This window comes from Danio rerio, chromosome 14 (genome assembly GCF_049306965.1).
Source record: "Danio rerio strain Tuebingen ecotype United States chromosome 14, GRCz12tu, whole genome shotgun sequence".
NCBI lineage: Eukaryota > Metazoa > Chordata > Actinopteri > Cypriniformes > Danionidae > Danio > Danio rerio.
Window position 1 is genome coordinate 57,932,501 of NC_133189.1, and position 24,592 is coordinate 57,957,092.

General features: G+C 36.0%; 1 protein-coding gene across 14 annotated transcripts in view; it reads left to right on the top strand.

Moving 5' to 3' along the window:
* Positions 1-24,592, top strand: part of LOC100537342 (transcription factor COE3) — a 269,751-nt gene that overhangs the window by 173,681 nt on the left and 71,478 nt on the right. For 7 of the 14 annotated variants that reach the window (XM_073922345.1, XM_073922341.1, XM_073922343.1 and 4 more), the window contains 4 exons: positions 1,069-1,150; positions 4,809-4,926; positions 6,682-6,815; positions 7,784-7,910. In XM_073922345.1, the coding sequence (XP_073778446.1) occupies positions 1,069-1,150; positions 4,809-4,926; positions 6,682-6,815; positions 7,784-7,910 (461 nt within the window). The remainder of the gene's footprint in view (positions 1-1,068; positions 1,151-4,808; positions 4,927-6,681; positions 6,816-7,783; positions 7,911-24,592) is intronic. The other 7 variants (XM_073922342.1, XM_073922349.1, XM_073922351.1 and 4 more) reach the window with 1 other exon arrangement.

Genomic DNA, 24,592 nt, shown 5'->3' on the forward strand with positions numbered 1-24,592 from the left:
TTGTCTGCAGGATGCTCTGTAGTAATGTATTTGTGCATATACATTAGACCAGGGGTGTCCAAACTCAGTCCTGGAGGGCTGGTGTCCTGCATGGTTTATCTCCAACTGAAGTTTCTAGTATACCTAGAAAGAGCTTGATTAGCTGGTTCAGGTGTGTTTAATTGGAGTTAAAGCTAAAATACGCTGGACACGGCCCTCCAGGACACTAATCAGTTTGGACATTAATTAGTACCAATGTCAAAACTGGAGCTAGTCTAACAACAAAACTTAAGATCCGAGTTCAAACATGACAACACCCAAATTAATATGTAGGTTACTGTTCATTAGAATTAATTCAAGACTCGTAAGCCCCTCCCACTTCCATAATTCTGCTCTGCTCTGATTGGTCAGCTGGTCAAGTCTGTTTTGATTGGGTTTTCAGTGTTGAAATTAAATAAAACGAAAATGATAAGCCCATTTCAGAGCGTACGGCAGGAATTACACAAATATGACCTGTGTTGGAAATATGAAATGTTAGAAATAGTGAATCATTTCTGAAAAAGAAATGCTCTGGCTGTAGAGGAGAGCTTTTACAAATGGCCTGATGTAGCAGTGTGTTTTTAAAGATATTGTTAGTGTCTTATTAAGCAGAAATGGATGGCGTCTGCAGATGTTGGTCATCGGTGCAGCAGACGAGGTTATCCTGTGGTTAATGTGACATGGCTGTCTGTGACCTTGCTGCTTGTTAACTGCCCGGATTATTATTGTGATAATGTGGCAATTAAAAGGAAAGCACTCCATCAAAATAGTGGGCTTACGGTGGCCGAGATGAATGCACAGAGATTAGCAGCCAGGGGAAAATGCATTAGGACGGCAATCCATTTCACACTGTAGTCCACCTCCAACAGCGGCGGCCATTACAGCTCATCTCCATTGATATCCATTGCCAATCGATAGCGCCGGGCCGAGGTAAAAATACAAGTAAATCAACCAGGGATGTATGAAGAAGGAAAAATCAAAGATGCTCTATAACTGTGCACAGTGTCTTCTGTGAGTCGCTTAATGTCTTTTTTTGTGTGTGTTTTTCAGATTTTTCCTGAAGTTCTTCCTGAAGTGTAACCAGAACTGTCTGAAGAATGCAGGAAACCCCCGAGACATGCGGCGGTTTCAGGTCAGTTTCCTCAACTCTGTTACATCGGTTGTAAAAGGCATAATACTCTGTAAAGCCCTGATAGAAAAGGCATCTGAGTGATGTCACCAATAGTAGATTAATTGTCATCATGTTATCGTCAAGCACTGTTATCATCAACTCTGCTATTGTCGAAACCTTTTATCATGAAACACTGTATTTTGCCAAACCTCCTTATTGAAAAATGTCTTTATCGTCAATTTTTGTTATTGTCAAGCCCCGTTATGGTCAAACTCTTCTATCGTCAAACTCTTCTATCGTCAAACTCTACTATTGTCAAACCACTTTATCGTAAAACTCCTTTATGGTAAAACTCTACTATCATCAAACTACTTTATCGTAAAACTCTACTATGGTCAAACTTTACTATCGTCTACTTTATTGTAAAACTCTTCTATCGTCAAACTCTTCTACCGTCAAACCACTTTATCGTAAAACTCTTCTATCGTCAAACTCTTCTATTGTCAAACTACTTGATCGTAAAACTCCTTTACTGTAAAACTCTTCTATTGAAAACTCTACTATCGTCAATCTACTTTATCACAAAACTCCTTTACCGTTAAACTCTTCTATCGTCAAACTACTTTATCGTAAAACTCTTCTTTCGTCAAACTCTTCTATTGTCAAACTACTTTATCGTAAAACTCTTCTATCGTCAAACTCTTCTATTGTCAAACTACTTTATCGTAAAACTCTTCTTGCGTCAAACTCTTCTATTGTCAAACTACTTTATCGTAAAACTCTTCTATCATCAAACTCTTCTATCGTCAAACTACTTTATCGTAAAACTCTTCTTTCGTCAAACTCTTCTATTGTCAAACTACTTTATTGTAAAACTCTTCTATCGTCAAACTCTTCTATCGTCAAACTACTTTATCGTAAAACTCTTCTTTCGTCAAACTCTTCTATTGTCAAACTACTTTATTGTAAAACTCTTCTATCGTCAAACTCTTCTATTGTCAAACTACTTTATCGTAAATCTCTTCTATCGTCAAACTCTTCTATTGTCAAACTACTTTATCGTAAAACTCTTCTTTCGTCAAACTCTTCTATTGTCAAACTCATTTATCGTCAAACTCTTCTATTGTCAAACTACTTTATCGTAAAACTCTTCTATCGTCAAACTCTTCTATTGTCAAACTACTTGATCGTAAAACTCCTTTACTGTAAAACTCTTCTAATGTCAAACTATTCTATTGTCAAACTACTTTATCTAAAATCTCCTTTACCGTCAAACTCTTCTATTGTCAAATTACTTTATCGTAAAACTCCTTTATGGTAAAACTCTACTATCATCAAACTACTTTACCGTAAAACTCTACTATGGCCAAACTCTACTGTCGTCTACTTTATCGTAAAACTCTTCTATCGTCAAACTCTTCTGTTGTCAAACTATTCTATCGTCAAACTACTTTATCATAAAACTCCTTTACCGTTACACTCTTCTATCATCAAACTCTTCTATCGTCAAACTACTTTATTATAAAACTCCTTTACCGTTAAACTCTTCTATCGTCAAACTCTTCTATTGTCAAACTACTTTATCTTAAAACTCCTTTACCGTAAAACTCTTCTATTGTCAAACTACTTTATCGTAAAACTATTCTATAATCAAACTCTTCTACCGTCAAACTCTACTGTCCTCAAACTACTTTATTGTAAAACTCCTCTAACATAAAACTCTACTATTGTCAAACTACTTTATCGTAACTCCTTTAAAACTCTACTATTGTCAAACTCTACTTTCCTCAAACTACTTTGTTGTAAAAGTCCTTTAACATGATATTCCTTTATTGTTAAACTCTTCTATCGTCAAACTCTACTATTGTCAAACCACTTTATCGTATAATGTCTTTATTGTAAAACTCCTTTATCGTAAAACTCTACTATCATCAAACTACTTTATTGTAAAACTCCTTTATCGTAAAACTCTACTATCATCAAACTACTTTATTGTAAAACTCTTTTACCGTAAAACTCCTTTATAGTCAAACTCTACTATCGTCAAACCACTTTATCGTAAAACTCCTTTATCGACAAACTCCGTTATCGTCAAACCCTACTATTGTCAAACCCTACTATCGTCAAACTCTACTATTGTCAAACCACTAATTCGTAAAACTCCTTTATCGACAAACTCCGTTATCGTCAAACCCTACTATCGTCAAACTCTACTATTGTCAAACCACTTTATTGTAAAACTCCTTTATGGTAAAACTGTGTTATGGTCAAACTCCTTTATGGTAAAACTGTGTTATAGTCAAACTCCTTTATTGTTAAACTCTACTATTGTCAAACCACTTTAACGTAAAACTGTGTTATGGTCAAACTCCTTTATCGTAAAACTCTACTTTCGTCAAACAGCTTTATAATACAACTACTATTTCGTAAAACTCTACTATCGTCAAACTTTACTATAGCCAAACTCTAGTATGGTCATACACCTTTATCGTAAAACTCTTCTATCGTCAAACGACTTTATCGTAAAACTCCTTTATCGTCAACCTCTACTATTGCCAAACTCTACCATAGTCAAACAACTTCAGCGTAAAACTCCCTTACTGTAAAACTTTATTATCGTTAAAACTCTATCGTCAAACCACTTTAGCGTAAAAATCCTTTTTCATAAATCTCCTTTATTGTAAATCCCATCTATCGTAAAACTCCTTTATCATTAAACTCTACTCTTGTCAAACTCTATTATGGTCAAACTCTAGTATTGTCATACTCCTTTATCGTAAAACTCTTCTATTGTCAAAGACTTTATCATAAAACCACTCTATCCTCAAACTCTACTAGCGTCAAACTCTACAATCGTCAAACTCTACTATCGTCAAACCAGTTTATCGTAAAACTCCTTTACAGCAAAACTCTATTGTTGTTAAAACTCTTCTATCGTCAAACGACTTTATCGTAAAACTCCTTTATCGTCAACCTCTACTATTGCCAAACTCTACCATAGTCAAACAACTTCAGCGTAAAACTCCCTTACTGTAAAACTTTATTATCGTTAAAACTCTATCGTCAAACCACTTTAGCGTAAAAATCCTTTTTCATAAATCTCCTTTATTGTAAATCCCATCTATCGTAAAACTCCTTTATCATTAAACTCTACTCTTGTCAAACTCTATTATGGTCAAACTCTAGTATTGTCATACTCCTTTATCGTAAAACTCTTCTATTGTCAAAGACTTTATCATAAAACCACTCTATCCTCAAACTCTACTAGCGTCAAACTCTACAATCGTCAAACTGTACAATCGTCAAACCACTTTATCGTAAAACTCCTTTACAGCAAAACTCTATTGTTGTTAAAACTCTACTATCGTCAAACCACTTTATCGTAAAACTACTTTACAGCAAAACTCTATTGTTGTTAAAACTCTACTATCGTCAAACCACTTTAATGCAAAAATCCTTTTATTCGTCAATCTCCTGTATTGGAAATCCTCTTTATTGTAAAACTCTGTTATCATAAAACTGTTATTGTCAAACCCCTTTATCTAACCACTTAATAGCAAATAATAAACGTTGCTCTCCTGCTTGCAGGATGAAGAGAGTTTTGCACCTTCAGATGCGATCCTAATACTCATGTTTTAGGCTTGATGTGACGAGTAAATGTTGTGTATTGTGTCCTCAGGTTGTGGTTTCCACTACAGTCAATGTGGATGGACACGTTCTGGCTGTTTCTGATAACATGTTCGTCCACAATAACTCAAAACACGGCCGGAGGGCAAGACGCCTCGACCCTTCTGAAGGTAAGACCAGAACAAGCGCGCGCGCACACACACACTCGTATTACTGTTGCAGTGGTCAGTGCATGACCCTATTAGTTATATACCCTGTTTTGTAACGTCACAATAATTAAATATTTGACAATATTACAGATTTTACTGTGTTTTTGATCCAATAAATGCATACTTTACTAAATTTGGCTTTTTTATTAATAAAAAAGTTAAAAATTGTATTAATTCATTAATGATATTGTTTAAAAAAAATTAATGATTTGGTCATTTTAATAAAAATAAAAATAAATTAAATTAAATTAAATTAAATTAAATTAAATTAAATTAAATTAAATAAATAAATAAATAAATAAATAAATAAATAAATAAATAAATAAATAAATGTAATGTAATGCAATGTTACTGTAAAGCTGTTTTCTTAAACTCAAAACAGGTGAATGTGAATTACTGTACTATTGAGAATTTGGAGATCTTCATTTGTGCATCAGAGAGTCAGACGCGGTTTTCAGTCGCAGTTTTTGGTTCCCATGATGCATCTGTGTTCAGTAATGCGGTCTGAAGATGCGACCAATCAATGTGTGTCCATCGGCAGAGACTCAGTCAGCCTGTCTGTCTCCAGCACGGCTAGAAGACGGATTTACCATAAAAGAGCAAAAACACAACAGCAACGTAATGCTTTTATTGAGCTGAGTGATGCTCAGACACCAGAGGAAAAACATCAGATGAGCTTTTACAGTCATCAGACTTCCTGTTTGTGTGTGTGTGTGTGTGTGTGTGTGTGTGTGTGTGTGTGTGTGTGTGTGTGTGTGTGTGTGTGTGTGTGTGTGTGTGTGTGTGTGTGTGTGTGTGTGTGTGTGTGTGTGTGTGTGTGTGTGTGTGTGTGTGTGTGTGTGTGTGTGTGTGTGTGTGTGTGTGTGTGTGTGTGTGTGTGTGTGCATGGTTCTGTCAGTATGCAGAGAGTAGAGTAAAAGTCTTTATTACTTCATTATTTTATTAGATTTTTTTCATCTTAATTTATCCAAACAATTTACAAATGTAATTGTTGTTCAAAAGTTTTTTAAACATTATCATACTTTAACTATTTATTTATTTGTTTAGTTTTTTATTTATTTAGTTTTTATTAATTTATTTGTTTTGTTTTTATTTATTTTGATTTTATTTATTAATTTATCATTGTTTTTATTTATTTATTTGTTTTTGTTTTGTTTTGATGCAGTTGTTTTTATTTATTTATTTCAAGGGTTAATGCATTTATGTTTTTATTTTTTGTTTAATAAAAACATAAACATTTAAAAAAATATATTTTACTTTTTTTTCTTTTATCATATTTACATTTTTAAATAAATTTAATTGTATTTTTTAATTTTAATTTTTATATATTTTTATTAAAAGAGCCACATTTCTATAAACATATTTATTTATTAATTTATTTATTATAGGAGCCATATCATTAATGTTTTTAGTCTGTATAAATGTAATATTTTATTTTATACAATTATTTTATTAATTTATTTTATTTGAGAAAAAAAGAGCGAAAAAAAATCATATATATATATATTTTTTTTTTTAATTGAGCCATTCTGTTTTTAATTTTTTGTATTGTTTTGTTTTAATTTGTGAAGCACAGACACCAAGAAAAATATTCAAATGAAAATGTTATAAAATATTAAAATTTTGTGTTTGTAGAAAGTATAATAAAGAGCAGAGTAAAGCACTGTAATGGTGTAACTCTAACACATTTCTGGTGTTTTGGTGTTGTTTTCGAAGCAGCCACTCCATGCATTAAAGCCATCAGCCCCAGTGAAGGCTGGACGACTGGAGGAGCCACAGTGATCATCATCGGGGACAACTTCTTTGACGGATTACAAGTGGTCTTCGGCACAATGCTGGTCTGGAGTGAGGTGAGATAAAATTTACATTTGCTTTTTTAATTTAATTTAATTTATTAATGAATTTTCTTATTAATTCATTTATTTTTTACTATTCTATTTATATATTTATTTTATTTTATATTTATTTTATATTTAATTTGTCATATTTTATTATAATATATTTTTTGTTTTCAAATTTTTTTGTTATTGTTGTTTTATTAACAGTTTATAGTTTCATGTTTTATTTGTATTATTTATTCGTATGTAAATATAAATTTTTTTTAAAAATATATTTTTTCATTTTAAAATGTTGTGAGATGAGGTTGATTTTACTTTTTTGTTTATTATTTGAAAAGAGTCAAACCATATTTTATGTAATTTAATTTAGTTTAATTTAATTTTATTTTATTTTATTTTATTTTATTTTATTTTATTTTATTTTATTTATTTTATTTTATTTTATTTTATTTTATTTTATTTTATTTTATTTTATTTTATTTTATTAAAAGAGCCAAATCATTCATGCTTTTGGCTATTTTTGTAATAGAGGCAATGTTTTTTTTTATTTAATTTAATTTAATTTAATTTAATTTAATTTAATTTAATTTAATTGCCATTTATAAAATACTGTTTTTTAGTTATTTAATTTTTAATTTAAATTTTATAATCAATATAATCAATAATGTTTTGACCGTATAATTTCAATTTTTTTATTTATTTAATTTTTAATTTTATTTTATTTTATTTTATTTTATTTTATTTTATTTTATTTTATTTTATTTTATTTTATTTTATTTTATTTTATAATATTTCAGTTCAGTTCAGTTCAGTTTAGTTGTTTAGTTCACTCCATCAAAGTGCCAACTCCACGATTAAAATGAACAAAATCAGACCCCTGTCCAGCATGTGTGTAAAATCCATCAGTGTGTGTGTGAGTGTGTGTCTGCAGCATTAGTGGTGTACCTCAGGGTTCAGTGCGTGTGCTGTGTGTGTTTCAGCTCATCACTCCTCATGCAATCCGGGTGCAGACGCCGCCGAGACACATCCCCGGCGTGGTGGAGGTCACACTCTCATACAAGTCCAAGCAGTTCTGCAAAGGAGCCCCGGGACGCTTCGTCTACACCGGTACAACACACACTCGCACACTCACTCACTCTCCGGCAGTATCCCAATACGCTCCACTTACACTATAGGGCACTATATATACAGTTGAAAATTATTCTCTCTGCTGTTAAATGTATTATTTCCCAAATGATGTTGAATTTTTCACAGTATTTCCTAAAATATTTGTTCTTCTGGAGAAAGTCGTATTTGTTTAATTTTGACTTGAACATTAATTGTTTTAAAGCCATTGTAAGCTCAATATTATTCGCCCCTTCAGCAATATTAGTGTTGGATTGTGTCCAGAACAAACCACTGTTATACAATGACTTGCCTAATTACCCTAACTTTATCCTAATTACCCTAGTGAAGCCTTTACATGCCACTTTAAGCTGAATAGTAGTGTCAGCACTTTTTGACAGCACTATTATTTACATTTGTTTATAAAAAAGAACATGTGGATAATTCACAGTATGATTCAGTCTTTATCCTGGATCTTGCGTGACCTTACCTATACATTAGTGTCTGCTTTGTGATTCAGAGATATTCAGCATTCATTCATTCATCTTTACAATCTGCAACTGGCTTCCTTTATTATGTCTGATTTCGTGCACAGAGAATATTCCTGTGAACTTTAAGCCAAATTGACAATGCAGAGCTCATGAAAGCGGAGTGTTCGGGCCGCGGCTACGACAGCATTGTCCGGTTGTCTGTGCTTACACGGCAAACGCATCAGAACGGGACAAAGAGCAGGGAAATCCAGCAGATAAAGCAGATGTATAACAGAGAGTCTGAACACACTCGGCTCTTTTATGACCGGCACGCTGACATTTCCTTATCGCAGCAAACAGTCCTAGATCTGACCTTTTGCCTGCTGTGACTGGCATCTGGATTATTCTGATGGAGGACAGTATGAAAGCAGCAGATTTGACTAAATGATACTCGCCGGACACTAGAGAGACGACGACGTGTCACAAATGATGACCAGAACGACGCAGAGCCGTACCAGCGCTTATTATGTTTAAAGTAATACAGGAGAAAATGGAGCAAGATGAGATGACGGACGCTCTGTCTGATATCCTTCACTTGTCTAACTATTTAGTGTAAAGGGGCGGTCACACTTTAATAATCGATTAATCCATCACTGTAATCAATCGATCAATTAGATAAGCTTTTTCTATTTTCTTTGAAGATCTTGTGACTGAAATGCAAGAGTAGAACAAGGTGTATAAAGCCAATAACATATATATATATATATATATATATATATATATATATATATATATATATATATATATATATATATATATAGTGCTGGGTAAAGATTTATCACAAGTAATTGCATTGAAAATAAGGGATAGTTTTGACAATTTATTTTTATATATTTATTTATTTAATAAGTACATGTGATACACAAACATACATAGAAACAAAATTATGCAGAAAATTTTTGTTACATACTGTAGATAATAAAATATATATTTAATTTGTATCATATATATATATATATATATATATATATATATATATATATATATATATATATATATATATATATATATATATGTACACACACACACACACACACATTTTTTATAAATATATTTGCATTAATAATAACAAAATATATGTGTACATATATACACACTCTTCATCCTCGATCTTTTGATCTATATACATTGGCCACTTTATTAGGTACACCCCACTAGTACCAGGTCGAACCCCCTATTGCCTTCAGAACTGCCTTAATCCTTGGTGGCATAGATTCAACAATCTATACAAGGCTGACCATCCGAATGTGTCAGCAGAAATGGAGACTCATCAGAGCAGCAACGTTTCTCCAATCTTCTATTGTCCAGTTTTGGTGAGTCTGTGTGAATTGTAGCCTCAGTTTCCTGTTCTTAGCTGACAGGAGCGGCACCCGGTGTGCTCTTCTGCTGCTGTAGCCCATCCGCCTCAAGGTTGGACGTGTTGTGTGTTCAGAGATGCTCTTCTGCAGAGCTCGGTTGTAACGAGTGCTTATTTGAGTTACTGTTGCCTTTCTATCAGCTGGAACCAGTCTGGCCATTCTCCTCTGACCTCATCAACAAGGCATTTGCGCCCACAGAACTGCCGCTCACTGGAGATTTCCACTTTGTCGGAGCATTCTCTGTAAACCCTAGAGATGGTTGTGCGTGAAAATCCCAGTAGATCAGCAGTTTCTGAAATACTCAGAGCAGCCCGTCTGGCAGCAACAACCATGCCACGTTTAAAGCCAGTTAAATCCTCTTTCTTCCCCATTCTGATGCCCGCTCTGAACTGCAGCAGATCCTCTTGATCATGTCTACATGCCGAAATGCAGTGAGCTGCTGCCATGTGATTGGCTGATTACAAATTTGTGTTAACAAGCAGTTGAACAGGTGTACCTAATAAAGTGGCCAGTAAGTGTATATTTGTTTTTTCGTGTATTTACAGTACACATATGTATACACTTTTGATTGTTTAACAGTACTTATAAATGCTAGAAATACATATATATTAATTAATTAAATGCACTTTTATTTTAATCTAATATTTTTAAATGCATCAGTTGCTAAAAAGAGCAGCACATGTGCAGGACTGCAGGCCAAATCTGCCCGCTTCTCCAAATGACTCTCACTATATGCTGCAAATGAGATGCACGCATGCATATTTCAGCTTGACGTACATCCAGCAACTTATTTACTGTGCCAGAGATGTGTGATACTCATGAATGTGAAATGAAGCGGCTTTTAAACACTGAACAGCAGACTGTGTATAATTGAAGAGGAGTGAGAGTGCGTCTAAACCTCAGTGATGTCTCTCCCATGTGAGATCAACTTTACTCCGCATTCCCGCTTCTTATCGTCACACACACTTCCAGATCAACACAAGCCAGTGTCAGTGTTTTCATCCAGATACATTTAGGTCATCAGAAATTAAGCGCCGGCTCCGCTGGGAATGGGAGGGGGACACGTACATTGGCCAAGGGGACGGGCATCTCTGCGAAGAGACACATTATTTTTATCATATTCCTTTTATCTGCCTTTCATTAGCAGTAATGGAGCCCAGAAATGCATCAAAGACGGTCAGTGCACTGATTATAGGTCGACTGTCTTATCTCTGCTGCAGTGGAAGCCAGAAATATCGCGAACACTGCCATCGCAGGAAGTGAGCTCACAGGTAAATTAAGACACAATTTGCATTCGGGGTTTGAATTTGGACTTACAGGTGGATGAGTTTAACTTGACAAATTCAGCTTTTATAGGATGCACGGTGGCTCAGTGGTTAGCACTGTGGCCTCACAGTAAGAAGGTCGCTAGTTTGAGTCTCGGCTGGGTCAGTTGATGTTTCTATGTGGAGTTTGCATGTTCTCCCTGTGTTGGCGTGGGTTTCTGGGTGTTTCCCCCACAGTCCAAAAACATGCGCTATAGGGGAATTGATGAACTACATTGACCACAGTGTGGGAATGAGTGTGTATGGGTGTTTCCCAGTACTGGGTTGCAGCTGGAAGGGCATCCGCTGTGTAATATAACATTAGATGGAATAGTTGGTGGTTCATTAGGATGTGTCAACATCAGAAATAGAGACTAAGCTGAAGGAAAATGAATGAATGAACTTATTTTAAACGCATATAATTACATTTTAGGGTGCGTTCACATCTGTAGTTCGCTTCATTTGGTCCGGACCAAGGGCAATGAATTATGCATTGTTGCATGTTCTGCCGTCTTTGGGTTGTTTTCACACCACACTGCTGGATTTGGTCCGAACCAGTTGAAACGAACCAAAATGCAGTCATCTGACAAAATCCACATCTCTCATTTGCCAGATGTTGCTGAACATATTTCCTAAACTGCTTATTGATTGGTCAGAATTCACATGCAGGAAAATGCAAATGAACTCCCGCAGGTAAACAAAACCGGCAGACACAAAATGTCGTGTTTACTCTGGAGGGACGACTGCGCTGACTGATTGTATGCCTGCTTTAGACAAACTATACATTTCAAGAATGAAGCGCAGCTGCAGCTGAAAAACAAATGTTTTAATGCATCGCTCATTACTTCAGGAGGAGGTGTGAATTAATTTAGCTAAACTGCGACATGCTCATCTTGCGGAAATATTACCAACGATCCGTCAGCTAATGTTTTCCCTCTCTCTCTCTCTCTCTCTCTGTTGGTAAAGCGCTGTCAACAAATGTTTTTCCTCCATATCCCATAATGCACAGTCTACGGCAGCTGGATTAGTCCAAAAGGCGCAGTACTTTTTGCGGTTGGACCTGTTTTAGTACGGATCATATTCTCACCTCAAACGAACCGCTCCAGGGTTTGTTTGAAAGCGAACCGAGAGCACCTCTTCAAGCAGGTCTCGGTACGCTTATTTGGTTTGCTTTTGGTGCGCACTCGAGTACGATTGCTGCATTCTCACCTGCCCAAACCAACCGCACCAAAAGGGGAAACCAACTCTAGTGCGATTCAGTCCAACTAAACAAGGCAGGTGTGAAAACACCCTTAATGAATTACAAAATGCCACTGAAATACTTGTAATGTAAAATAAGCTAATATACCGTGTGCCTCCTGTGTAATCTGAATTCTTTTCAAATATTTCCCAAGGCATTTTTTCATGTTCTTTGTGTATTATTTTCTTTTTTGAGTCAACTCCCGGTCAAAAGTGAAGTTCACTTAAACACAATTAACTTAATAATCTGCAACACGCACACATTTAAAGGCTATATTTGTATATTTCAGTATGACGTACCAGAACCAGCTCTGTAATCCATCAGGGTATGACTATGTGAATCAGTTTCATTGAAGTGAACTGACTGAATCTGTTGGCAGAATTGCATCGGATCATTGTTAGCAAGAGAGAATTTACTGATTCATTTGTTCTTGTAAACTGACAAGTGGAGTGGATTCCCCAAAAAATACAAAATGGATTCATAATCTTAAAATTGACTCTTTAAAATCAAGGAAACGATTAATTTTTAATCAGCTCATCTTGGCGCCATTTTTCAGTCAAGTCACATGGTGACTCTTGTTTGTTTCTTGCAATTGACTCTTTTAAATCAAGGAAGTGAATCTTCTTAGAGTCGACTCCTAGTCCTAAAATAAAATGCATCTCACTGTGAGGTGTGAACAGGTCCTCAGCCTAGTTCTCTGCTGATGTTGTCTTTTTGTTGATTAGAATTGACTCTTTCGAATCAAGAAATTTATTTCTTTGGAGTCTACTTCTAGTCAAAAAATTAACACCAAAATACCAGGTGTGAACAGGTCCTCTTTCTAGATCTCCACTGTTGTTTTGAGTCTTTTTCGATTCTTGCAATTGACTCTTTCAAATCGAGAAATTGATTCTTTTTGGAGTTGAATCCCAGTCCTAAAATACTCATCTCACCACAACATGTGAACAGACCCTACATCTATAGATCTCCGCTGTTTTAGTGAGTCTTTTTTCGATTCTTGGAATTGACTCTTTCGAATTGAGGAATTAATTCTTTGTGCAGTTCTAAAAACATATCACAGTACCAGCTGTAAACAGGTCTTAAGTCTAGGTGTGAACAGGTCCTCTTTCTAGATCTCCACTGTTGTTTTGAGACTTTTTTGATTCTTGCAATTGACTCTTTCAAATCGAAAAACTGATTCTTTTTGGAGTTGAGTCCCATTCCTAAAATACTCATCTCACCACAACATGTGAACAGGTCCTACATCTATAGATCTCCACTGTTGTTGTGAGTCTTTTTTGATTCTTAAAATTGACTCTTTCAAATCAAGCACGATTCTTTTTGTATTTGACAGCTCTGAAAACATGCATCTCAGCATAAGTTGTGAACAGGTCCTCAGTCTAGATCTCCTTTGATATAGTGACTGCTTTTCGATTCTTGGAATCGACTCTTTTAAATAAAGGATTTGAATCTTTTTGCAGGGGACTCCAAGTCCTAAAGAAACAATCTCAGCACAGGGTGTGAACAATTCTTCAGTCTAGGTCTCTTTTTCAGCTTTTAGAATCGACTCTTTCGAATCAAAGAAACTATTATTTTTTTAATTGACTTCCAGTCTGAAAAACACATCTCAGTACTTGGTGAAAACAGGTCCTAGATCTCCACTGTTGTTGAGTCTTTTTCGATTCTTGGAATTGACTCTTTCGAATTGAGGAATTGATTCTTTTTGCAGTCCTAAAAACATATCACAGTACCAGCTGTGAACAGGTCTTAAGTCTAGTTCTCCACTGATGTTCTGACTCTTTTTCGATTCTTGCAATTGACTCTTTCAAATCGAGGAACTGATTCTTTTTGGATTTGAGTCCCAGTCCTAAAATACTCATCTCACCACAACATGTGAACAGGTCCTACATCTATACATCTCCACTGAGGTTGTGAGCCTTCAAAAACTCAAGGAGTCAATCAGGAAAATCAAGGAAACAACTCTTCATTTTTAATTGACTCCCAGTCCCAAAAAGCTCATCACAGTGCCAGCTGTAAATTGCACCAGCTGGTTTTATCATTCAGAACTATTTATCATTATCATTCTACAGGGAAAGACCAGATCCGTCCAAATCCCCGGAAAGCTCTTGACGTGTGGCATGGGCTAGTTAGGACGTCCTGTTGCATTAGCAGAATGTTAAGTCCATTCTCACTCGCAGTGTTGCAGCTGCTACCTGATAACTGTTACAGCTCTTCAGTCTAGATCTCCGCTGTTATTGGGACTATTTCCCATTCTTGGAATTGACTCTTTCAAGTTTAAGAAATTGGTTATTTTTGGAGTCGTCTCCCACTCCTAATATATGAATCACAAAACTATATGTAAACAGGTCCTTAGTGGTCTTCTTCATTATTGTTGCGAGTCGTTTTTGATTCTTACAATTGACTCTTTCAAATCAAGGAATTGATTAATTTTCAATCGACTCCCAGCTCTGAATAAATGCATCTGCTTTTTTGATTTTGGGAATTGACTCTTTTGAATAAAGGATTTGAATCTTTTTGGAGTCGACTCCAAGTCCTTAAACTGCATCTCAGCACAGAGTGTAAACAGTTCTTCAGTCTAGATCTGCACTGATATTGGGATTCTTATTTCGATTCTTAGAATTGACTCTTTCGAATCTAGGAATGAGTTTTTAAAAAACACATCACAATATTAGCTGTAAACAGGTCCTTAGACGGGGGCTGTTTCTCAATATGCGTTCTTCAGCTGTCTTGCATCCTCGTGTTCTCATGTAATATTATCATTAGTCGCCAAAGTTCAGTTCCAATAGTCAATCCGCAAAACAGACGATGCATGGAACTTCCCAGATGTGTTCTTGATATTGAGGACGCACCAATGCAACTAGAGCACTGAACTCACTCTAGAAGTCCCAGAAGTCATTACGACTGAAGAAAGGAGGAGGGAAGCGCAGCATTCCATATAGATTTAATGTTAAAGTTCAGAGATGTACCTTATTTATCTCAGGAGTTTCCCTGAATATAAACATTAATATGAACATCTCAATAAAGGATTGAACACATTAAGGTGTTCATTTGCTGAAATTCCTATTAAAATCTGTTTTATTTGTATTGTGCAATGTATATATTGGTAAGGTTTTGTGCATGTTACATATATATTTAAAAGGAGGCTAACAATAAGTCGTTTTATGAACGTTGTAATGTTCCAATAATTAAAAATGCGTGACGATCATTTGACCATCAGGAAGAACGCAGCATCTCATTTCTCACAGGACGTGTTCTCTGTTCTCGTGGTCTATCAATTTCGTTCTTCCGAGGTGAACGGGGAAGACCGGTCTTCACAAAAGCGTGAGCCGGTCTCTGTGTTCTAGGTATTGAGAAACAGCCTAGATCTCCACTGCTATTGTGAGTGTTTTTTGATTCTTGCAATTGACTCTTTTGATTCAAGGAAACGATTCATTTTTAATCGACTCCCAGCACTGAAAAACTGCATCACAGCACCATTTGTGAACAGCTCCTCAGTCTAGATCTCCACTCACATTGTGACTCGTTTTTTGTTTCTTGGAATTGACTCTTTCAAATCGAGGAATTGATTCTTTCTGGAGTCAAGTCCCAGTCCTTAAGCATCTCAGCACCAGGTGTGAACAGCTCCTCAGTCTAGTTCTCCACTAATGTGAATCCTTTCGATTCTTTTAATTGACTCACTTGAAATAAGAAATGGATTATGTTTGGAGTGGACTCCCACTCCTAAAATACGCATCTCAGCATCACGTGAACAGCTCCTCATCTAGTTCTCCACTGATGTTGTGACTCTTTTTTGGGTCTTTAAAATTCATTCGTTCATTTTATTTTCAGCTTTGTCCCTTTATTCATCACCACAGTGGAATGAACCACCAACTATTTCTGAATATCTTTTACACAGCGAATACCCTTCCAGCTGCAACCCAATACTGGGAATCACCTATACACACTCATTCACACACACTCATACACTACCAATCTGTCCAATTTAGCTCATCAATACCCTATAGCGGATGTGTTTGGACTGTTGGGGAAACCGGAGCACCCATAGGAAGCCCACACCAACACGGGGAGAACATGCAAACTCCACACAGAAACACCAACTGACCCAGCCGGGACTAGAACTAATGACCATCTTGCTGTAACACAGCCGTGCTACCCACTGTGGCACCGTGAGGCCTGTTTTTAAAATTGACTCTCTCAAATCAAGGAAACAGTTATTTATTTTAATCGACTCCCAGTCCTGAAACACCCATCACAGTACCAGGTGAAAGCAGCACCAGCTGGTTTTATCATTCTGAACACTACAGGGAAAGACGGCTCCGTCCAAATCCCCCGGAAAGCTCTTGACGTGTGGCATGGGCTAGTTAGGACGTCTTGTTGCATTAGCAGAATGTTAAGTCCATTCTCACTCGCAGTGTTGCAGCTGCTACCTGATAACTATTACAGCTCTGTTGCTTCTCACATGTAGTGCTCTGGCCCGTGCACTCCCCCCGGAGAGAGAGAGAGAGAGAGAGAGAGATCCGCACTCTTATTCTGTTAGTTCTGCTCTCCGCCTGCATGCATCATTAAGTCCTTCAGTCCAGCAGCTCTTGTCTGGGCTCTCCAGGGCTTCGGGCTCCCGGGTGTCGGGTTAGAGGAAGGAGGGCGAGATGAGTGTGAAGAGCCTCAGGGTATTGACTTTCCTGGGAAAACACAGCTCTCTAAAATCAGTAGCCAAATACTGCAATAACTCAACAGCCATTGATCCTCTTTCCCCTACGGCCACATTGATCTATACATTACAAGCTGTGAGATTGGCGGCATGGATCCAGCCTATGCTAACACAAGCCTCCCTCAATCGCCCGTAACTTACTGCCTCTGCCGTTACATTCATAATAACAACAACTACAACACGTGTTTCCTGAAGGCGCAGGTTCACAGGCCTGTACACTATGCCAAAAACATTCTATTACTTTAAATGAGTAACAAGACAAGTCATTGTTTTTAATTTAGACGTCAGTCGACTTTACATTTAAAACTGCTAACTCGTTGCTTTTAATATGTGAGTTTTAAAAATTTAGTTAACTTATTGCTTTTTAAAGGAATTAGTTGACTTTACTCTAAAATAAATGAGTAAACTCTTAGTTTTTAAAGCGATTAATTGACTATTGCTTTTAAAGTAACTAGTTGACTTTACTTAGTGAGTAAAGACATAATTTCTGAAGTAATTATTTTACATAAAGGTGCTGTATGTAAGTTTTTGACAATTTTAAAGCATGAAAATACCATAATATGTTTGCAGATATTTCAGAAACATGCTCAGTGAACTCTCTTGTTTATCTGAGAAACAATGCTGAAGTCAGATGTTCTGCTTTGGAAATGTGCGTTACGTGCCGGCTGTCTTTGTTTTGGTCATTTAACCCGCCCAATGCTACTTTCGCCATTATTTTTCAGCACCCCGAGTTGACTGTTTTTGAAGCAATTAGTTAATATATACTGGAAATAGTTTTTGTTAACCCCGTTGCTTTAAAAATGATAATCTGACTTTAGTTGACTTTACTTAAGATAAGTGAGTAAACCCGTTGCTTTTAAAGCGATTAGCTGATCTTAGTTGACTTTTCTTAAAATAAGTGAGTAAAGCCGTTGCTTTTAAAGCGATTAGCTGATGTTAGTTGACTTTTCTTAAAATAAGTGAGTAAACCCGTTGCTTTTAAAGCGATTAGTTGACTTTAGTTGACTTTACTTAAAATAAGTGAGTAAACTCATTGCTTTTAAAGCGATTAGTTGACTTTAGTTGACTTTACTTAAAATAAGTGAGTAAACCCGTTGCTTTTAAAGCGATTAGTAGACTTTAGTTGACTTTACTTAAAATAAGTGAGTAAACCCGTTGCTTTTAAAGCGATTAGTTGACTTTAGTTGACTTTACTTAAAATAAGTGAGTAAACCCGTTGCTTTTAAAGCGATTAGTTGACTTTAGTTGACTTTACTTAAAATAAGTGAGTGAAATCGTTGCTTTTAAAGCGATTAGTTGACTTTAGTTGACTTTACTTAAGATAAGTGAGTGAAATCGTTGCTTTTAAAGCGATTAGTTGACTTTACTAATGATAAGTGAGTGAAATCGTTGCTTTTAAAGCAATTAGTTGACTTTAGTTGACTTAAAATAAGTCAGTAAACCTGTTGCTTTTAAAGCGATTAGTTGACTTTAGTTGACTTTACTTAAGATAAGTGAGTGAAATCGTTGCTTTTAAAGCGATTAGTTGACTTTAGTTGACTTTACTTAAAATAAGTGAGTAAACTCGTTGCTTTTAAAGCGATTAGTTGACTTTAGTTGACTTTGCTTAAAATAAGTGAGTAAACCCGTTGCTTTTAAAGCGATTAGTTGACTTTAGTTGACTTTACTTAAGATAAGTGAGTGAAATCGTTGCTTTTAAAGCGATTAGTTGACTTTAGTTGACTTAAAATAAGTCAGTAAACCTGTTGCTTTTAAAGCGATTAGTTGACTTTAGTTGACTTTACTTAAGATAAGTGAGTGAAATCGTTGCTTTTAAAGCGATTAGTTGACTTTAGTTGACTTTACTTAAGATAAGTGAGTGAAATCGTTGCTTTTAAAGTGATTAGTTGACTTTAGTTGACTTAAAATAAGTCAGTAAACCTGTTGCTTTTAAAGCGATTAGTTGACTTTAGTTGACTTTACTTAAGATAAGTGAGTGAAATCGTTGCTTTTAAAGCGATTAGTTGACTTTAGTTGACTTTACTTAAGATAAGTGAGTGAAATCGTTGCTTTTAAATTGATTAGTTGACTTTAGTTGACTTTACTTAAGATAAGTGAGTGAAATCGTTGCTTTTAAAGCGATTAGTTGACTTTAGTTGACTTAAAATAAGTGAGTAAACTCGTTGCTTTTAAAGCGATTATTTGACTTTAGTTGACTTTACTTAAAATACGTGCGTGAAATCGTTGCTTTTAAAGCGCTTAGTTGACTTTAGTTGACTTTGCTTAAAATAAGTGAGTGAAATCGTTGCTTTTAAATCGATTAGTTGACTTTAGTTGACTTAAAATAAGTGAGTAAACTCGTTGCTTTTAAAGTGATTAGTTGACTTTAGTTGACTTTACTTAAAATAAGTGAGTAAACCTGTTGCTTTTAAAGCGATTAGTTGACTTTAGTTTTCTTTCCTTAAAATAAGGGAGTAAGCCTTTGGCTTTTAAAATTATTGGTTGACTTAAAAATAAGTGAGTAAACCCGTTGCTTTTAAAGCGATTATTTGACTTTAGTTGACTTAACTTAAGATAAGTGAGTGAAATCGTTGCTTTCAAATCGATTAGTTAACTTTAGTTGACTTTACTTAAAATAAGTGAGTAAACCCGTTGCTTTTAAAGCGATTATTTGACTTTAGTTGACTTTACTTAAAATAAGTGAGTAAACCCGTTGCTTTTAAAGCGATTAGTTGACTTTAGTTGACTTTACTTAAGATAAGTGAGTGAAATCGTTGCTTTTAAAGCGATTAGTTGACTTTAGTTGACTTTTCTTAAAATAAGTGAGTAAACTCGTTGCTTTTAAAGCGATTAGTTGATTTTCAAAACAATAAGAATAAAAAACATTTGCATAAACCCTTTGATTTTAAAGCAGTTAGTTGACTTTACTCATAACAAATAAAAAAAACATGGACTTTGAAAGGAATATCATGAGTGATGCTTGCTGTACAAACTTCAATTCATCAAACAGTTCTTTTAGCAATTTTTGCTGGCATAGCGATTAGAAAAACAGGACAAGATGTTGGAAAAGAAATATAAATTCTTTACCTTATGCACCTGTTTCAGCATGATGCATCTTCAAGACAGCATTTGTGAGCATTCAGACTTTAAAACTCTTGGCCTTTTTCTTTGATTGCATCAGTCAAGAAGATCCAGCAGAAATAAAACTTGCATCTGAAACATGCTCTGAAGCGGAGGGTGTATATTCCCCTAGCGGAGCTCCATGCATTCCAGCCAATTGCACAATATCCTAGAAACGGAGGCTGGAGGTGCGGGACTGTTAATATCTCCTGGGCTCCAGCGTGCCTGTCTGAACACGCCTGATGCTGCACCGCCTGACAGACTTTGGCATTGCAAACAAGAGCTGTAGCATCTCTGCTGGGTGAGATCTGCCTTTTGTTTAGAAGATCTCAGGGTCACTTACTGTAAATATGGTGCTGGAGTACGAAAAAAGTGAGTAAACCCATTGCTTTTGAAGAGAGTAGTTGACTTTATTTTAAAAAGAGAATAAACTTGTTGCTTTTAAAGCGATTAGTTGACGTAATTATTTTAAACACGTGTATAGACCTCAGGTTTAAAGCAATTAATTTATTTTATATTAAAATATACCCATTGTATTCAAAGCGTTTAGTAGAATTATTATTTTTTTAAGTGCATAAACGCATTTCTTTAAGCGATTCGTTGATTTTACTAATTAGTTTGTAAACTATTTAGTTTGTATTGGCCAGAACTGATTTAATGTAGTCAAAAAAACAGGAAAGGCAGGAGTTAGGAATAGATGCTTGCTTTAAAATCTTCATTCATCGAACGCGAGAGGTGATGAGGTCTTCCTTTTGTTTGGAAGAGCTTACTATAGATATGATGCTCCAGTACAGAGTGGTATTTTAGGACGGAGTTATTAGCCTTTAAAGCGGGGCTCTCTGTATTTTAGGGAGGAGCTATCAGTCTTTTAGGGTGTGGTTATCAGGCATATGAGGTGGGGCTATCAGTAATTTAAAGCAGAGCTATCAATCATTTTGATTTAGGGCGGAGCTATATGTCCTTCAGGCAGAGCTATCATTTATTTAGAGTGGAGCTATCAGTCTTTTAGGGTGGAGCTATCATTTCTTTAGGGTGGAGCTATCAGTTATTTAGGGTGGAGCTATCAGTCTTTTAGGGTGGAGCTGTCATTTCTTTAGGGTGGAGCTATTAGTCATTTAGGGTGGAGCTGTTATTTCTTTAGGGTGGAGCTATCAGTCATTTAGGGTGGAGCTGTCATTTCTTTAGGGTGGAGCTATTAGTCTTAGGGTGGAGCTGTCATTTCTTTAGGGTGGAGCTATCAGTCTTTTAGGGTGGAGCTGTCATTTCTTTAGGGTGGAGCTATCAGTCTTTTAGGGTGGAGCTGTTATTTCTTTAGGGTGGAGCTATCAGTCATTTAGGGTGGAGCTGTCATTTCTTTAGGGTGGAGCTATTAGTCTTAGGGTGGAGCTGTCATTTCTTTAGGGTGGAGCTATCAGTCTTTTGGGGTGGAGCTGTCATTTCTTTAGGGTGGAGCTATCAGTCTTTTAGGGTGGAGCTGTCTTTTCTTTAGGGTGGAGCTATCAGTCTTTTAGGGTGGAGCTGTTATTTCTTTAGGGTGGAGCTATTAGTCTTAGGGTGGAGCTGTCATTTCTTTAGGGTGGAGCTATCAGTCTTTTAGGGTGGAGCTGTCATTTCTTTAGGGTGGAGCTATCAGTCTTTTAGGATGGAGCTATCATTTCTTTAGGGTGGAGCTATCATTTATTTAGGGCGGAGCTATCATTTATTTAGGGTGGAGCTATCATTTCTATAGGGTGGAGCTATCATTTATTTAGGGTGGAGCTATTATTTCTTTAGGGTGGAGCTATCATTTATTTAGGGCAGAGCAATCATTTCTTTAGGGTGGAGCTCTCATTTCTTTAGGGTGGAGTTTTCATTTCTTTACGGTGGAGCCATCAGCCTTTTTGGGTGGAGGTATAAGTAATTTAGGGCAGGGCAATGAGTTATTTAAGATGGAGCTATTGGTCCTTTAGGGCGGGGCTATCAGTGTTTTTAGGCTGGGGCTATCAGTCTTTTAGGGCGGGGCTATCATTTCTTTAGGGCAGGGTTATCAGTCTTTGGCACAGGCTGTCAACAGGTCTTGTTTCTGCTTCTTACATTTTATAAGCAACATTCATGTTCCAACAATCCACTCGGTTTCCTAAGGATGGAATCCTGCACCGCCCTACATTTCAGTTGGATGCACATGATTATAGTGGAATAGTACAGTCTTAACTTCATCGTGACCTAAAATATATTCATATGTCTGACACACGTCTTTCAGGTCAGGTATTCTCTACTGAAGAGCTGATGAGTTGAATCAGGCATGTTTGGTGGAGATTAATGCTCAGTGTGCAGTGTTGGGGGTCTCCAGGAGCCACTGACTCATTTCAGAGCATAAACTGTATAAAAGGGTTTGTAGAGCAGGCTGGCACCATCTCCAAATGTTAGGAAGGGTGTATAATGTTTTTGGTGGCGCTACGATCGCAGACTTCATACATTACACTTTGCCAGAGGTGAATATAAAACTTTATAGAGCTTACTTAAAGCTTGGAGTGTGTTATATTGAGTAGCAGCTCTGTTACAGTGGGAGTTTGCCAAAACTGTTTAACTATGCTCACTTTATTTACTGACCCTCATATTGTTCCAAATCCACTTAGCTTCTGTCGAACACACAAGAAAATGAAAAATGGCTGTGATTTTTAACCTAAAGGGACAGTCCACTTGAAATTAAAATCCTGGCATTGACTTCCATAGTATTTTTTACTAACTATGAAGTAGATGGGTGCAGGCACTGATCTTTCTTTAAAATATCTTCTTTTGTGTTCAACAGAGGAAAGAAACTCATGAAGGATTAAAACCACATGAGGAAGAGTAAATGATGAGGTAATGTTCATTTTGGGGTGAACTGTCCCTTTAAGCGTGGCACTTTAGGAATGCAGAGTCATGCACAAAAGACACATTAGTGTGGAGTGCATTAGTCAAACATGTCCATTTAGCATATGTTTACATAGAAAAACAATAAAAAAGCAGCTTAGTGCAATGCAGAAATGCCATCAGTGTGAACAGCCCCTAAGAGACTGCTGGAAGTGCAGAAACCCACATGAAGAATGACTATAGTAGTTTAGAGTAAATGCTCGTGTTTTTGAACCATACTATAGGAAAGTGTATTACACTGTATATATTACACTATTTCTCACTCTCTGTTAATGAATGCTACAGGATACTTCAGTACTGCTGTAAACTGTAATAAATACCTTTGTATATTTTAGTATTTACTACAGTAAGCTGAGGTGTATTGAATGGGAATATATCCTAGTTGTAGACAACTGCAGTATTGACTCATTTGTTTATATTTATTGTGTTGCCATAGCAACTATAAGATCACCACAACAGATTAATTACTATTGTTGTTGTGTTACCATAGCAACTATATAATCACTGTAACAGATTAATTGCTGCTGTTGTTGTTGTGTTACCATAGCAACTATAGAATCACAGCAACAGATTAATTACTATTGTTTATGTGTTATCATAGCAGCTATATAATCATCGCAACAGATTAATTGCTGTTGTTGTTGTGTTACCATAGCGACTTTAGGATCACCACAACAGATTAATTACTATTGTTGTTGCGTTACCATAGCAACTAATCAACTTAACAGATTAATTGCTGTTGTTGTTGTTGTGTTACCATAGCAACTATAGAATCACTACAACAAATTAAATGCTGTTGCTGTAGTTGTTTTGCCATAGGAACTATAGAATCACAGCAACAGATTAATTACTATTGTTGTTGTGTTACCATAGCAACTATATAATCATCGCAACAGATTAATTGCTGTTGTTGTTGTGTTACCATAGCGACTTTAGGATCACCACAGCAGATTAATGGCTGTTGTTGTTGTGTTGCCGTAGCAACTAGAATCACCGCAACAGATAAATTACTATTGTTGTTGTGTTACCATAGCAACTATATAATCATCGCAACAGATTAATTGCTGTTGTTGTTGCGTTACCATAGCGACTTTAGGATCACCACAGCAGATTAATTGCTGTTGTTGTTGTGTTACCATAGCGACTTTAGGATCACTGCAACAAATTAATTGCTGTTGTTGTTGTGTTGCCGTAGCAACTATAGAATCACCGCAACAAATTAATTACCTTTGTTTTGTGTTACCATGACAACTACAGAATCACCACAACAGATTAATTACTATTGTTGTTGTGTAACCATGACAACTACAGAATCACCACAACAGAATAATTATCATAGTTGTTTTGTTACCATAGCAACCACATAATAATCACAACAGATTTAATGCTATTGGTGTTGTGTTACCATAGTGTGTATAGAATCACCACAGCATACTAACTACTGTTGTTATTGTGTTGTGATAGCAACTATATAATCACCGTGACATTAATTACTGTTGTTGTTTCTATACTATCGAGTTACCACAACAGATAACTCTAGAACCACCACAACAG